A 16,836-nucleotide genomic window follows, 5' to 3' on the forward strand; every position below is an offset into this window, starting at 1 on the left:
CTCCTGCCCAACTGGGTAGTTAAGAAACAAAGCACTGCAGCTGGAACTTCTTTTTGCCTAGTTTTTCTTGGTACCATTTGTTTTCCTTCCCTCACTTTAAGGCAGTGGTTCTCAAAGTGTGGTCCTCTAACAAACAGCATCTGCATCAATTGGGAACTTGTTAGGAATGCCAATTCCTGGACCCCATCCCAAACTTACTGAATCAAAAATTCTGGGGCTGGGGTCCAGTCTATTTGAACATACCTTCCAAGTGATTCTGATACACACTAGAGTTTAAGAATCACTGCCATTAGAGTAATGTTCTGACTATGCTGGAATTTGATTCTGACTATCCCCATGGGTGTTTTAAACTCATATATGTTAGAATTCTTCCCCATTCCCTTAGTTTCTATAAGGAGAGATTTTCAGTGAGGGCTCCTGAATCCTTGTCTCACTCCTGACTGATAAGTGACAGCTGTTTGTTCAGGGATCTGGATTGAGTGCATCTGTCAAATAATATGTCCTAAAGATAAGAGATTTAGTTTCTCTTTTCCTTCTTCTGGGATTAGTGGGAGGCAGTAACCTGGGGGATAGGAGAGGGCAAGTTAGCTCTGCAAACTTTCCTACAGTTAAACTGTATTGGCTGGCAGGAGGGAGTTAATAAGACCATTTTCATTCTTGTATTAAGACACAGACTTCAATCTAGACTTTATCAATAATTAAAATGATATTTTGGTTTTCATCTGCTGACTCTTTGATTTCTTAACTGATTCAGAAATTGGGCAGGAAAAAAAGAATGCTATTTGTCATACCCCCAATACCTTTGAACAGTATATATCTTTCTATAAAAATATATTGAGGCATTTTGCATGTTTTAAACTTTTTATAACTTTATATAAAGTTTATACTACACATCTTTCTACAACTGGCTTTTGTGCCTTAACATTATATTTGTAAGATTTATCCATTGATGGGTTGGGATGTAGTTCAGTGGTAGAGCATTTGCCCTCGTATGTGCAAGGGCCTGGGTTCAAAACTCAGTACCAGGAAAGAGAGAGAGATCGAGATCTCCCGATGATGCATGCATATAGTTCTACTTCATTTCATTTTACTGCTATATAGAATTTCACCATATGACTAAAAATTTCCAGTTATTTTGATAACTCAATATTAAACTCATTCTCATAAATGTCCATTTGTGTACATGAGCAAGAGTTTCCTTATAGTATATAGAAATAGAATTGCTTCCTCAGAGCTGGACACAGTGGCATATGCCAGTAATCCCAGCAGCTCATGCCTGTAATACAGTGGCTCTGGAGGCTGAGGCAAGAGGTTTTCAAGTTCAAAACCAGCCTCAGTAACTTAGTGAAGCCCTCAGCCAACTAGCAAGACCTTGCCTCAAAATAAAAAATAAAAAAGGGCTGGGGATGTGGCTCAGTGGTTGAGCACCCCTGGGTTCAATACCTGATACCACACACAAAAAAAATCTTCCCCAAAGAATATACACATCCTCTACTTGATACTGTTGCATTGATTTCTGAACTGACCTTATGCTCCACAAGCGTCATATAAGAATTCTCTTTGGGGGTTGGGGATGTAGTTCAGAGGTAGGTCATTCGCCTACCACATACAAGGCCCTAGGTTTGATCCCTAGCACTACAAAGGAAAAGACCCTCTCTTAGCTTCACATCGCTGCCAACACTTGTTCTCAAGTGTTTAAATTTTTTATTTACTTTGATTCGTTAGACTGCTCAGCAAAACTTTCTTTTCTCTATGGTGAAAGAAAATCCAATTTTCAGTTGGACAAAGAACTGCCTACAATAAGGACTAAGTATGTTAGTCCTGCAGCTAGGTGAGGTATTTGGGTTGTGGAAAATAATGTGTGCAACTTTGAGGTTGTGCACAGCATGTCCTCCCCTCCCCCTTTTCCACTTTCCACCAGCTGAAATGTAGAGGTGATGGTAAGCCATCTTGGACCACAAAGACAAGGGCACCACCCTCTGGATGACAGAACAACAAAACAGAAAGTGCCTATGCCTGTTATCCAAAAGGGACACAACAGCTTTGATGAGTTCAAGGAGTAAAGGCATCATGCCAGCCAAGACTTGTATTTGTGGGAGACATAAACTTCTATCTTATCTATGTCACTATTATGTTACATCTCTATTACAAGCAATAAAACCTGTGCTCTATATCTAGCTACCAGTAAGGTTGAGCATCTTTCATATGCTATTGACCATTAGATTTCTCTTCTGTGAATTACCTTTTCACATCCTTTTTCTTATTTTTTTTTTCAGTTAAGCTACTCTTATTGATTTGGAGGTATTTTTTATAAACCTCTGGATATTATTAATTCATTATTGTGTTGCAAATGACTTCTCCCCATCTAAGGTTGCTCATCATTTTTTTTTTATTTTTAGTTGTAGATGGACACAATACCTTTGTTTATTTATTTTTATGTGGTGCTGAGGATCGAACCCAGTGCCTCACATGTGATAGATAAGCGCTCTACCACTGAGCCACAACCCCAGTCCCTGCCTCATCATTTTATATATTCATCTTTTAAATTGCGATGTGGTCAAATTTATCAATCTCCTTTAAAATTTGAGTTGTGTCTTATTTAAGAAATCCTTCCCCACGAGATCATGAAAGTTTTATCTTCTAGATATTTGAATATTTATCATATTTGGGTTTTTTAATATCAAAAGAGCTTATTTCTTGTTTAGTAAGAGAGGCCAAATTTAATTTTATTCTATGTGGATATGCAAATGTTTCAGTAAAAATTGTTGAATCTTTTCACCACAGGTTTTAAAATGCTATGTTCATCATACCAAGTTCCCATATATTCTATTTGGGGGCTTTCTTCTTTGTTTCATGAGTCAATTTGACCGTCCTAAAGAAAACATTATATTCTGTTTATTTTATAGCCTTATTATAGGTCTTAATATCTAACAGGGTTACTTAATTCTTAATTTATTTAGATGATCATATTGTTCCCCTTATTTTCTTTTACATGATCTTAGACATTCTTGGGCCTATGTTCTCCCATATAATATTAGGATCAGATTGTTAAGTTCCATGAAAAACTTTTATGCTCTTTATTGAAGTTGCATTGAATTTAAAGATTAATGTGGGGAGAAGTCAAGAACCTTAGGATATTGAATTTTTCCACTCATAAACATGAAAGTTTTCATGTTTCAACTCTGCAAACCAGAGTTGATTCAGTAGTTTATACAAGCAAGTCTGTATTAACTGTGATATTAATAAAATATTCCTCTATTGACTGATAAACAGCTGCTGCCCCAAGTCCATAGTCTTTATTGTCTTTCAGTAAATTCTGACAGTTCATAAAGACCATCTTTTGTTAGAGTTATTTCTATGTACCTCATAATTTTTGTTGCTTTTATAGGGGGCATCTACTTAGGAAATACATTTTCTAACTATCGTTGGTTTATAAGATCATAATTTTGCATATTGAACTCATCATATATGTCAACTTTGATGAATGCTTTTTAATTCTAATATTTTTCTGTAGATTCTCTTGCTTCTCTAGACATATAAACACATTATCTGTGAATTTTCATGGCTATGTTTTTTCCAAGTTTTTTCTTATCGTATATGGTTGCTAAGGCTTCTGAAAGAGTGGCAAATAGAAGCAGTTGCAGTTGCCAATTTTGTCTATTCTATATTTTAAAAAATTTTTTAAATTTCTTTTATATTTTTATTTTTGGTACCAGGAATTGAACCCAAGGGCACTTAACCACTGAGTCACATCCCCAGCCCTTTTAATTTTTTATTTTGAGAAAGGATCTTGCTAAGTTACTTAGGGCCTTGCTAAATTGCTGAGGCTGGCTTTCAACTTGTGATCCTCCTGCTTCAGCCTCCGAAGCAACTGGGTTACAGGCATGCACCATCATGCTTTTCTTTCTTTCTTTTAATTTATTTATTTATTCGGTACTAGGGATTGAACCCAGGAGTGTCTTACCACTAAGCTACATTTCCCAGCCCTTTTTTATTTTTAATTTTGATACAAGGTCTCACTAAGTTGCTTAGGGCTTTGTTAAATTGCTGAGGCTGGCCTCAAACTTGTGACCCTCCTGCCTCAGCCTCCAGAGTCATTGGGATTACAGGCATGTGCCACCATGCCTAGCTCTTTTCTTTACTGTCAAAGGAAATTCTTTCAGTGTTTCATCATAAAATGTTTGCTATAGGTTTCTGGTAGATAGAAGTTTCCCTTCTTCATTGTTGTAATGGAATCATAATATGGCTAACAGAAAGACAATGGAACACAGAGAACATCAAGTTTGATGGCAAAGGAAAAGAAAACTTAAAAAGACTTTCAGATACCTCTGTATAAATACATTATTTATGAATTATGATTTTATTAGGCCTTCTCAGATCCTCCAAAGTTTCCCATGGAAGTACAACTATTGATGATATCATAAAGCAAAAGAATTGTATCACCTTGGCCCTAATTCCTAGAGAATCTTTTCATGTGACCAACATTTCTCCAGGTACAAATAACTGGTGCAAAACACCTTTAATGTCTTATCTATCTCTCTATCTATCTATCTATCTATCTATCTATCTATCTATCTTGGACAATCAACTAAAGCAAAAGTCAATTTCCTAGAAATATCCCTTTGGGAGAGCCAGACTTACTTACATCCTCTTTTTCTAGATTACTAAGAACTATTGCATGAATGTGTGTCAAATTTTATTAAATGCTTTTTCTTAATTTATTTAGATGATCATATTATTCCCTTTAATCTTTAATGTGATGAACTAAATTAATGGATTTTTAAATGTTAGACTATCCTTGGTTTAATTTTGTAATGCATATTGGTTTCAGTTTGATAATTTTATTTTGAAATGGGGGTCTTATGTTGCCCAGCTGGTCTCAAACTCTTTGGTTCAAATGCTCCTCCTTTCTCAGCCTCCTAAGTAGCTAGGTCTACAGGTTCATGCTGTACAAGCCTGGTCTTTCAGTTTGATGATATTCTATTTTAAATCTGTGCATCTATGTTTAACTTAAATTGACCTGTAATCTTTCTGTCTTATCTAATGATTCTTATTGTTATTTTGCTTTGGTATGAAAATTATACTGGCTTCATGTTTCATGAACTGAAACATGTCTTCTTTTCACAGTGTCTAAAAGAGTATGTTTAAAACTGGGATTTTCCAGTATGGAAGTTCCTCAGAGACTAGGCATGGAACCACCTTATGACCAGGTTAAAGAATTAAAGTCATCGTACTGTAGTGATACATGCATACCCTTGTTTATAGCAACACAATTCACAAGAGACCAACTATGGCACCAGCCTAGGGGTTCATTAATGAAAGAATTGCTAAAGAAAATGTGGTCTATATGCACAATGGAGTTTTACTTGGCCCCATAAAGAAAAATGAAATTATGTCATTTGCAGGAAAATGGATGGAACTTGAGAACATTAAGTTAAACCAAATTCAGAAGGTCAATGTTTTCTCTCATAGGTGTTAAGTTAGAGAAAAAAGGAAAAGAAAGGTAGGGGTGCAGGGATCTCATGAAAATCAAAGGGAGCTCAATAGAGGTGGAAGGTGAGGAGGGAGCGGGGAAGGGCTGGGGAGTGATATTGGCCAAACTGCATTGTTATATTATGTTAATGTATGAATATGTGACAACAAATTCCATCATTATACATTACTATAATGCACTGATAAAAAATGTGGAGAGAAAAATAAATACATAAACAAGCTAACATATTTCAATGTCCCCCCCAAAAGTGTGATTTTTTAAAAGAGAATTTATCTGTAAAACTATCTAGGCCTATATATGTGGGTGTGTATTTGTATATATAATGTGTTTTTATAGATATTCTTTAAATTAATACTTTGCATTTTAACTACTATAAATCTATTTAGGTCATCCAATTCTTCATGAGTCAGTTTTGGATAAGTTGCAATTTAAAAAAAACTGCCAGTTTTAGGGGTAAGAATGCAACCAGATGGTAAGGTGCATGGTTAGCATGTGCAAGGTCCTGGTTTGTTCCCTACCACCACAAAACAAAACAAAACAAAACAATAAAAAATCCCTGCCCATTTTGTCAAAGTACTCAAATTTGTTGGGCTAAAATTTAATATTTTAATGTGTTATATTTGCAGTTATGTTTACTTTCTGCTTTCTAATATTGCTTATTTGTGTCATCTGTTTTTTTCTTAACCAACTTTGTCAAAAGTTTATCTATCTTAGTCTTATCTAGTCTTTTAAAAGAATCTGCCTTTGGTTTTGTTGATTCTTTATTGTATCTTTGCTTTCTATTGTATTAATTTTTGCCTTTCATCTAATTTATTTTTGTTTTCATGTAGTTCTTTTTCAACTTCTTAAATGGACTCTTAGCTCACTCATTTTCTTTCCCTCTTCTCTCCTCTTTTCTTTTTTTTCTTCCCATATTGCTGGGGATTGAATCCAGTCTTGTGCATAACAGGCAAGCACTCTACCACTAAGCTAAACCTTCATCCTTTTAAATTTCATTTATTTTATTTTGAGGCAGGGTCTCACTAAGTTGCTGAGGCTGGCTTTGAACTTGCGATCCTCCTGCCTTAGCCTCCTATGTTACTGGGATTATAGGCATGTGCCACTACAACTGGCTTAGCTCACTAATTTTCAGTCTTCTTTTCTACATCAGCAAGAGCTACAGAGTTCTTAAAGTATTGTTTTAACTATATTCCAAGTTTTGATATTATCATTTTTCCAAGTTTTCACTAATTTCCATTATGATTTTTTTGACTCATGAGTTATTTGGTAGTTGTGACATGATGTATATTTTTTAGTTTCCAGTCACAGTTCCCAAACTTTTGTTATTTCCTAACTGACAAGCATGATATTGGGGGCATTTTAGGCCTTTCAGAAGCAGGTCTCATAAAACAATCTCTCTCTCACTCCCCCCTGCACCCTTTCACTTACTCTCTCTCTCTGCTAATTAACAGGATTCTAGTACTCCCTCTTGGGAATGCTGGTTCTTCTAATGAACAATTGTTAAAAAAATAACTGTAGAGAGATGAGAATATTCTTCCTTATAGCTACTTAAAACATACTGCTCTGTATCTCTAAGTTAGCTCAAATAAAAGAATAAAATGAGAACATTTTTAAAAAACTATCATACCTGTCTTCTGTCCAGAATTGAGATTTGCATGAAAATATGTCATTCTATTTGCTCTTTACAAATGTTCATTTGTGTATAAGTTTGTCATTGTGCAACTCAAAGACTTGAATTTACTTCTTCCCTAACTCATATAATCTCATTACTCCTCTTGGATTTCAGTCAAAGAATTTGAGAGATTTTGTTTTATTTAAACCAACACCTGCTATATCTTTTTAAAATCTTAAATCCCTTTAAGATTTTAAATCCATTATGCTTTAATTGTGATGCATAAATATCACATAGCTAGAATTTTTAAAAAACCCAATCTAATATTTTCTACCAACTAGAAAGATTAATACATTGATATTGATTGCATCCACTGACATACTGAAATTTTTTAAATTTTATTTTGTCCTTTCTATTTACTTCTTTTTTACTTATCCTTTTCTGCCTTCTGAATTGATAGTTTTCTTATCCCTTTTTACTGGTTTAAAAATACCTAATACATTCTATTTCTATTATTTTTCCACAAAAAAATCTTAGTGTGTGTATGCATGCACATATACCAAAAGTTCTTAGCATATATATACATATATATTCTTAGCATTTATATATTACATTAAAGTTTCTAATCTTAGCCTCCATGTCAAATACAATGTTTTTTTATATTTTCCTGTCTCTCCAAGCCACATATTCAGTAAATTTTTCAGCTACAACTTCCAACTTATAATTCTCTTTAGCTTGTGTGATCAGCTATTTAATTCACTTATGGACTCTAAGATTTCACTAACCATAATTTTCATTTTCTTGAAGTTATTTCAGGGTTCCCCCCTACTATTTTTAGTCTGCTTTGATCTATCTTATCCTCTGCCCCCAGGCTCTTTGTCAGTACTTGGGATTGAACCCAGGGTTACTCTACCCTGAGTTATTTGTTATTTTGAGACAGGCTCTCACTAAATTGCTGAGGCTGGCCTCCAACTTGTGAGCCTCCTGCCTCAGTCTCCTGAATACCCAGAATTAAAGGTGTGTGCCACCATGCCTGATTTTCCTTTTTTTTTTTTTAAATTCTTTCATATACTGATTTAAATATATTTTTATAGGACCAGGGGCAGTGATGCACACCTGTAATCTCAGTAACTCTGGAGGCTGAGGCAGGAGGATCAAAAGTTTAAGGCCAGCCTCAGCAACTTAAAGAGATCCTCTGCAACTTTGTGAGACCCTGTCTCAAAATTTAAAATAAGGGCAGTTCCAATGAGAACTCGACAGTGAGGTCTTCAGCTTTGGTTCTTGATGTGCACTGACTCAATTTTCGACCCCCAACTCCTTCTTACCTGGTCCTGGCAGTAGGAGGTTGGGGTGGCCGGAGCAGCCCCTGGGGTATTCTGAGAGCTGGTGGACAACATGCCACCGTAGGACCACTGGTCAAGGCCCTACTGAAGCTGCCTCTCTCCGCCACAGGGCAGCAGCTTCTTGGGGCCTGTTTAGGTCTCCATCCCCTGGTTGTGACCCCTACTCCAAGTTCGTGCAGGTTTGTGTGTGTGTGTGGGGGGGGGGGGGTCCCCAGCAGCCTTCAGCTACTCAGCAGAGCAGGTGCAAACCCACCCCCAGGGTTCTCCAAAGATGCCCACACAATTTGGATCAGGGGGTGGTAGAGAAAAAAGAATGACTAATGAGTCACAAAGTTATATCAAGCCTTCAATGCTTGAAGACCCTTGGATAGGCTTAGAACCAGTACCTGGGGTGGACATAAACCAACAATATAGCAACATCAAACATTCACAGGCAGAAAAAGAAGGTACTTCTGTTAACATTTCTGAAATTCAACTGGAAGTTTCATGGGTCAGGAACACCTTGGACAAAACTTTAACTTGTACAAGTAAGTTGACCCAAAGATGTTGACTTTGAATAATTAGTAGGGTCGTGATAATTTCCATTATACCAAGTGTTGTTATTAGAGAAGAATGTAGGATAATTTGAATTTTTTAATTCTATGGAAGTGTCTACCACATTTGGAAGATTTACAGTTTCCATATATTTAACATTTCTGGTTACATAATGGAAATTTGTCTTTCAATGTTTTTCCAATGTTTTAAAAGAAAATATTTTGTCTTTCTAAAAAATAAAAATAAAAAGGACTGGGAAGTAGTTCAATGGTAATGTACCACTGGGTTCAGTCCCCATTACCAGTACACACACACACACACACACACACACACACACACACACACACTATTAGTCTCTATTAGTTCTATTATTTGAAATTTACAGGGGTTCTGCTGCAATTATATTATGATTTCATTATTGGTGGATTGGTATTGTTGGTGGCTTTTTGTCATTTGGATCATAAATTTATCTTCAGGGACTTTATCTATGACAATATCTTAAAGTCTGAAGATGGAGAGGTTTTGTCTAGTTTTCTGCCAGGTTTCCTAGAGAGTGTTAACAGCCTAAGACTATGTCAAAATACACTTCTTGCCCCTAGATTTCCAGTATTACAGAGGTAGAATGAATTCAGAACCCTACACATCTTTAAGCAGTTTGTAAACCATTTGCTAATTCTCAAGAAAAATCTTTTTCTCCTACTTAAGAGTCCAGATCTAAAGTTCCATGTCTTCTCTTCCACACTATTCTTTTTCCCTAGAAAATATCTTCTGAAACCAAAGCTTCAGAAGTGTCAGTGATTCTTTCTCAGTGATTCCCAGCTTTTATGTATTTTTATCCCAGACATTCTCCTGAGTTCCAGACCTTATTATCCAACTACCTATTTGAATATCTGAGGCACTACCTTAAATTCAGCCAACAATCAATAAATTTCATGACCTTCCCTCAAAAATATTCTTCTTCCAGTGTTTTCTATATCAGTAAATAACAAGACTACCCATACAGAAATGCATGTCAGAAATCCAGGAGCCATTTTGGACATCCCTCTTCTTCCTATTCTGTCTAACCCATCACCAACCCCTTCCTTAATTTACTTCTTAAATATCTCTTAAATCTACCTACTCTCCCCCCTCTCCACTGTTTTCAGACTAGTTCAAGCTACCATCATCTTTAGGCTGAATTGTTTTGGTTTCCCCATGTTCAGTCTGAATCTCCTCCAATATATTCTCCATACAATGGCCTGAGTGAACTTATCCAAATACACATTGGGTCATTTCTATTTTCTGCTTAAAACTCTCTTTCGCTGGCTTCACATTCATGCTCTTAAATCCTTAATGTGACCTACTTGACTCTGCATGGCTAGCTGCTAACTACCTTTGGACCAACCCTCATTCCATGTTCTTCTTTGCAATCTTGCTTTCTGTGCTCCAGCCAAATTGACTTTAATTCTATCACTTGAAGCCACAACACTGAATCTTTCTACCCAGCTTTGGTCCATGCTTTTTCCTTTTCCTGGAATGTCTCCTACCCTTAACCTTGTCTAATCAATACCTAAATCACCCTTTATTTCTTTGTTTTAATATCATTTCCTAAGTTCTCATTCTTTATCAAAACCTGTTAGTTTATAATCATGCATTGCATTGCTGTGGCTATTTGCTTAATGTCTGTTTCCCCCACAATGCCACAAGTTATCTAGTTTTGGTCATCACTGTATCTTGAGTACTAACAGCATAGAACACATAAAGTGCTGAGCTGGGTGCAGTGGTGCATGCCTATAATTCCAGCAACTCAGGAGGGCAAGGCAGGAGGATCACAAGTTTGAGACCAGCCTTGGCAACTTAGCAAGACCCTGTCTCAAAATCAATAAAAAGGGCTGGTATGTAGTTCAGTAGCAGAGCACCCCTGGGTTCAATCCTCAGCACTGAAAAAATTTTTTTCTTATTTTTTTGATAAAACAAGTAACAGCTACATGGGGAAATCTATTATATTATTTGTTATTCATTACATTGTTTCCTGCGAATTTGAAATTTTCCATAAAAAAGATCATGCAACTACTTAAAAAAATCAGAATTTTTCATTTGTCTCTTTGGATAAAGGGTGAACTTAATTTTAAAAATAAAATATTGTCTTTTTAGGATCATACTGAAATATTTTACTTAAACAAAAAGAAATTATACTAACCTGAAAATATTTCGGTAATAGTTAATTGGACCACTTAATGCTCCAGGCTGAGAAAAGACATAAATATAAGCTTCAAGATCTTCTGTTGTTAATCGACACCCTTTCCTTCCAATACCAGTGCTCTGACTCGTAAATAGGTGTTTCAAAGCCTAATTTAAGTGAAAAGAGAATAATTAAAACTATTCAGTTATCTAGTAAAAAAAACTAAAAGTTTGGTTTTAAAATGGGATGGTGGTCAGTGTGCTGTGACAACTCCTAATTTTGGCTTTACCCAGGTTAGATACCTCATTGTTTACAAAGACATTTTATGCATTTCTATTTTCCTTGCTTTATTTTATTATATTCTTCCATTTTAATATCCTTTGAAATCTTCTAAAAAGCATCCTGTCTTTGTGGAGCCTATTCATATTTTGTAAGGCCCAGCTCAAGTGCTACCCCTACTAAAGAGCCTTCCTTAATATTGCAGATATTGTTTACCCCCACAAAGTTATTCAAACTTTTATGACTACACTAGAGTAACAAATGCATTTTTACATCATGATTCAGTTCACATCAGTTTCAGATATATATATGCAATATATGAAACAAAACTTTAAAGAAACAGTCCTTAATCTTATAATATACACTGATATTTTCAATTCAATTCTGTTATAAATTTTTAAACATTTGTTGGCTATGCCGTGTGGACAGGGACGGGATGGTGCTGGGCAGCCAGCCAGAGGTTGCTTTGATCACATCAGCGGTGAGGAGATTGATTAACATAAGCACACCCAGGTGATTTGTCATTGGCCGTATCCAATTAAGTCCACGCACACAACGTGTGCACAGGCGCTCCTGCTCGTGCCTGCTCCTTTTGACCTTTACCATGATTGGGCAGCTAGCTCTCACCTAATGTTTGCATAATTGGCGTCAGCCCTACCCTTCGCCTCCTGGAGGGGATATAAGCCGGCTCTCCTCGAACACCGGAGGGGTTTTTTTTTTTTTTTTTTTTTTTTTTAAGAGGTTCGAGGTTCCAGGTTCCAGGTTCCAGTTCCCGGGTTTCCTGATTCATCAATAAACCATTCCAAATTCAAGAGCCTTGCTACTCTTTTGTCCCCCGTGCCAAATTGACTCCGCTGGACGGCGTCAACATTGCAAGTTCCTAAACTGATTTCATGACTCACTAACAGGTCCCCACCTACATTTTGAAAAATACTGCTCTATATCAGCATTTCTCAAAGTATGGATCTAAACCTCCTACATTAGAATAACTGAAATACTTATTTAAAATGCAAAACTTTCAACCCCCAAACACACTTGCAAAAATATGAAATGACATATGCATGAGGATTAACTACAACATTATTTGTTATAGAAAATGACTGGAAATAATTCAAAAGTCCATCAATGGGGGACTGGTTGAACAAACTATTATATAGCCACAGAGTGGTATAGGTATACTATGTGTTCTTAGTATTCCAAGAAAAGATGAGACAACCTCTCTATACTTATAAGGTCCGATTGCCAGGATATTGTATTAAGTAAAAAGAGAGAGAGAGAGAGAGAAAGGGAGAGAGAGAGAGAGAAAGGGAGGAAAATAGTGTTTATCTTTTGTATAAAAGATATATTATTTTTTACATAAGAAGGGGGAGATGAATGAATACATATTTGCTTATTTTTTAAAAAAAGAAATGGCAGAACTGGGTGTGGTGGCACATGCTTGTAATCCCAGCAGCTTGGGAGGCTGAGAGAGGAGGATTGCAAGTTCAAAGCCAGTATCAGCAATTTAGCAAGGCCCTCAGCAATGTAGTGAGACCCTGTCTCAAAATAAAAATGAAAAGGGCCGGAATGTGGCTCCGTGGTTAAGTGCTCCTGTGTTCAATCCCTGGTACAAAAACAAACAAATGAAAAAAAAGAAAAAAAAAAAAAAGAGAGAGAGAGAGAGAGAGAGAGAGAGAGAGAGAGAGAGAGAGAGAAAGAGAACAGCAGAAATATAAACCAAAACTAAACAAAATGGTTTCCTATGGGAGAGGGGTGGAAGAGGTGGAGGGGACAGAGACAAGCAAGACCTCTCCAAGTGTACTTTGTTTCAGAAATGTTTTACATAAAATCACATAAGTTAAGTAAAAACCCTGTCTTAAATTTGCCTTGGGAATACAAATAAGAAATTGTGATTTATTTATTTCTTCTTTCTGAAAAATCTGTATGTCCAAATTCTGTCCAATGGAAAGACCTAGAAGCAATGAAAACCCAGTAACAATGATTACCTTGACACCCAGATTTTGGTATCAAAATACTGCTTCCTACTAAAAGGCACTAAAGTACCTTAGATAAATGTCTGGTTCTAGGGCAAGAAATAATAGGTAAACCAAATACATTAAGGTCTAATGTTACTAAACATGTAAGTATTGACACTGGTTTAAGGGACACATTAGGGACACAGGAGCTAACCTGAATGGGTTCCCACTTACCTACTATGGGACAATCTGAGTATAAAGAAAAAACATAACAACTGTAATTAATTGGTACATAACAAATACATACTCATTACACTGAAAGTTGTTTAATAATGAATAAAGCATTTATCCTGACATTCTTGTGTGAACTCTAAGAAAAATGAAATAGAAGATGTCGAAAAATTCTTTATGGAATTCTGGTTAGTAAAAGCACAAAGAATGATAGAAAATCAATGTTTTGCACATCATATTGAAACAATAAATTGAGACTATCATCATCAGTGCATGCTAAACCTCTTTTGGTGAAAGGTTTTTAGGAAATTTTGGATAGGCTGACACTCATGAGCCCCATGATCAGTGTTAGCATTATTGAAATCAGGGTGACTGAACATTATTTGCTTCCCTGAGGTGACACGTTAGAAAACACATAGAACAACCTATTAAGTATTCTAGTCAAATTAAAACAATCCAGTTAAGCCTCTAAATCAGTATCACCTGTGAAGTAGGGAGAGAAAAGTTAGAGGAATGTGAAATACCACCACAATGAAACAATTAGTCAAATTCGAAATGTGGATCTTTTCTCAGGATGAATGATCCAAGCTCTTCAAGAAGTAACTGGTATTAAAAAAGAAAACGAAAAAAGGAACTGTAATACATTTTAAAGGTCGTAACATCCAGGAGCAGTAGCACATGCATAGACTTAAAGCTATTCCAGGGACTGAGGCAGGAAGATCACTTGAGCCCAGAAGTTCAGAACCAGCCTGGGCAGCATAGCAAGACCCTGTCTCAATTAAAAAATAAAAAGAAGAGGTAAAAAAAGCATAATCACCAAATAGAATCTGTGGACCTTGTTTGGTTCCTGATTCAAACAAAGGAAGTATATCAAGACAGTTAAAATCATTAAGGAAATTTGAATAGGTATTAAATGATACTAAGCAGTTGTCATTCATTGTGAGGTTTGATAGCAGCACTGGGGTTGTGCTTGGTAGAGCATGTGTTTAGCATGTGGGGGGCTCTGGGTTCTTCCCTGCACCCCAAAGTCCTTATCTGTTAAAGATATACACAGAATTATTTTCAGTAAAATATCTTTTTTCTTTAACTTAGTCAATATCTAACACCATTTTGGACATATTAGCATATCAGTGTTCATGTGATATCTACAGCTGGCATGCTTAGTTTGTTTATGGGTTTTGTTTATTCCAAAGGGCTTCCACTTCTGCTGCTGTCAAACTTTCTCATCTGATAATCATAGTCTTTCATCTCCCTATGAGATGTTCTCTAAAAAGAAATATGCCTGAGGAGTAAGAGCTCTCACAAAAAAACTGAAAAACAGTCAGACAATCAAATATATGAAGTCTATAAAAGTAAATAAGCCTATAGAAAAGTCCTTAAAACCATCCATTAAGTTTTAGCATTTTATTTTATTTTTCATTTTTAAAAATGGACTTCACTAAAAATATTTTTCATTAATAAAAATAATAATGCATTATTTGTTTGACTTACCTTGAAATCATTTATTGAGAACATAAATTCTGGGAACCGTGGTATTTGGAAGAAGTAGTAATAACTGGATTTGAACAGCTGAGCAGGGTGTTGTAAAATATATTCTGAAATTAAAATGTTATGTTTGACTTTATCCAAGAGGTATATATATTTTTTTTCATTGACAACTTCATTTTAGGACAGTTTCACCTTTAGGATGATTCCAACAAAAAATCCATACAGAAAGTTTGTGTATATTTCTCTTTAGAACAATTTTTATGTACAAATTTACTTTATCACAGGTATTTCTAGTATTTAGAAACCTTACAGCACTTTAAGTAAAACAACAACAACAACAACAACAACAACAACAACAACAAGAGTTCCACTTCACGAAGTTTTGACATGGAGAAAAGGAAGCTCAGATACTGCTTTTCCTCCAAGGTAATTATAAGTCACCTAACATTTTTCTTAGGAATTCACGGTGATATAATTTTCCATTGTTAAAATTTTTCCTTACTAATTGATTTGAACATCTTATTCATTTGCCCTCAAAAACAACTGAAGAATTTCCTATAATTTTATTCATATACCTAAAAAATTCATTCAATGAATATTTCACTATTGACTGTGTGCTAAAGAATTTAGCAGTGAATAAGACAGAAAAGGTCTCCACGTGCAAAGAACTTGTACAGTAAATAGCAAATACTTAAAAGATCACTTTAGAAAGCAAGAATGACATAAAGAAAAGAAAACAAGTGATCATATTGAGAGTGATGGTGGGGTCAGGTGGAGGGACTACCAATAGAGGTGGTCTCGAGATATGATATGTGGGCCAAGTGCTGAATGGCAAGAAGGAAAGCTCTAGGAAAAGCACTCAGGAAGAGCAAATAGGTCCTGGACTTGGAATACGCAAGCAACAGAAAGAAGGCCAGAGGGGCAGGTGTGCAGTGAAGGAGGTGAAGGTGGTATGAGATGAATAAAACAAACAAACAAACAAAAAACTAGAAGTCTAATCAGGCGGGACTAGAATGGTAAGAATTTTTTTAAGTACTTTGAGAAGACACTGAAGTCTTAAAATGGGAGTAATATGATATATAATTATTGTAAATATATACTCATTGGGTATTGTCCACTATACTTTCATTTTCCTTCCTATAAAGGTAATTCTTTTCTTATTTTGTAACTATATTCAACATGGTTAGAGTTTTTAAAAATATAATTTTTCAAATAAGTGCACCACTGTTATGCTAGACTTTTTGTAAAGTCATCACTAAACAAGATTTATTCACTCCTGCATTAAGAGAGATCAATACAATTAAAGGAAAAAATACAGGCATGTTATTTGAAACCTCATATTGACCTGATGGGACTGAAACTATGATTGATAAAAGAGTTCCAGAAATATTCCAAGTGTCTTCTGGCTGAAATTACCAATTACAGTTTATCTATGTAGCACCACTATGAAAATAACATTTACTCTGGGATCCTGATCAATTGGACAGGCATGTACTATGATTTCTTCCTAATTAATTTGAGGAAAATATAATGAATCTCAGGAAATTTGAATACTGAGCAACCATCCTACTGTACCTCAACAGTTAGGTCAATTGCAAATGTATCTAAAATTCAACGCTTACATTTAAAATATATAATATTTATGTAGTCATCGCTGTCCCTTTCTTACTCACTTGTTTAACTTTGAGGAAGAAATAGAAATATGTTGATCTGAATTTGCTTCCTAAAGGGTTGTTATG

The 16,836-nt window shown here is 35.6% G+C and overlaps 1 protein-coding gene across 1 annotated transcript in view; it reads right to left on the reverse strand.

Annotated features, from left to right (window-relative positions):
- Window positions 1-16,836, reverse strand: part of Ephx4 (epoxide hydrolase 4) — a 39,391-nt gene that overhangs the window by 2,841 nt on the left and 19,714 nt on the right. Inside the window, exons 5-6 of the mRNA XM_047519261.1 lie at window positions 15,101-15,204; window positions 11,163-11,311 (exon numbers count right to left, since the gene is read on the reverse strand). Of these exons, the coding sequence (XP_047375217.1) occupies window positions 11,163-11,311; window positions 15,101-15,204 (253 nt within the window). The remainder of the gene's footprint in view (window positions 1-11,162; window positions 11,312-15,100; window positions 15,205-16,836) is intronic.

This window comes from Sciurus carolinensis, chromosome 1 (assembly GCF_902686445.1).
Source record: "Sciurus carolinensis chromosome 1, mSciCar1.2, whole genome shotgun sequence".
Lineage (NCBI taxonomy): Eukaryota > Metazoa > Chordata > Mammalia > Rodentia > Sciuridae > Sciurus > Sciurus carolinensis.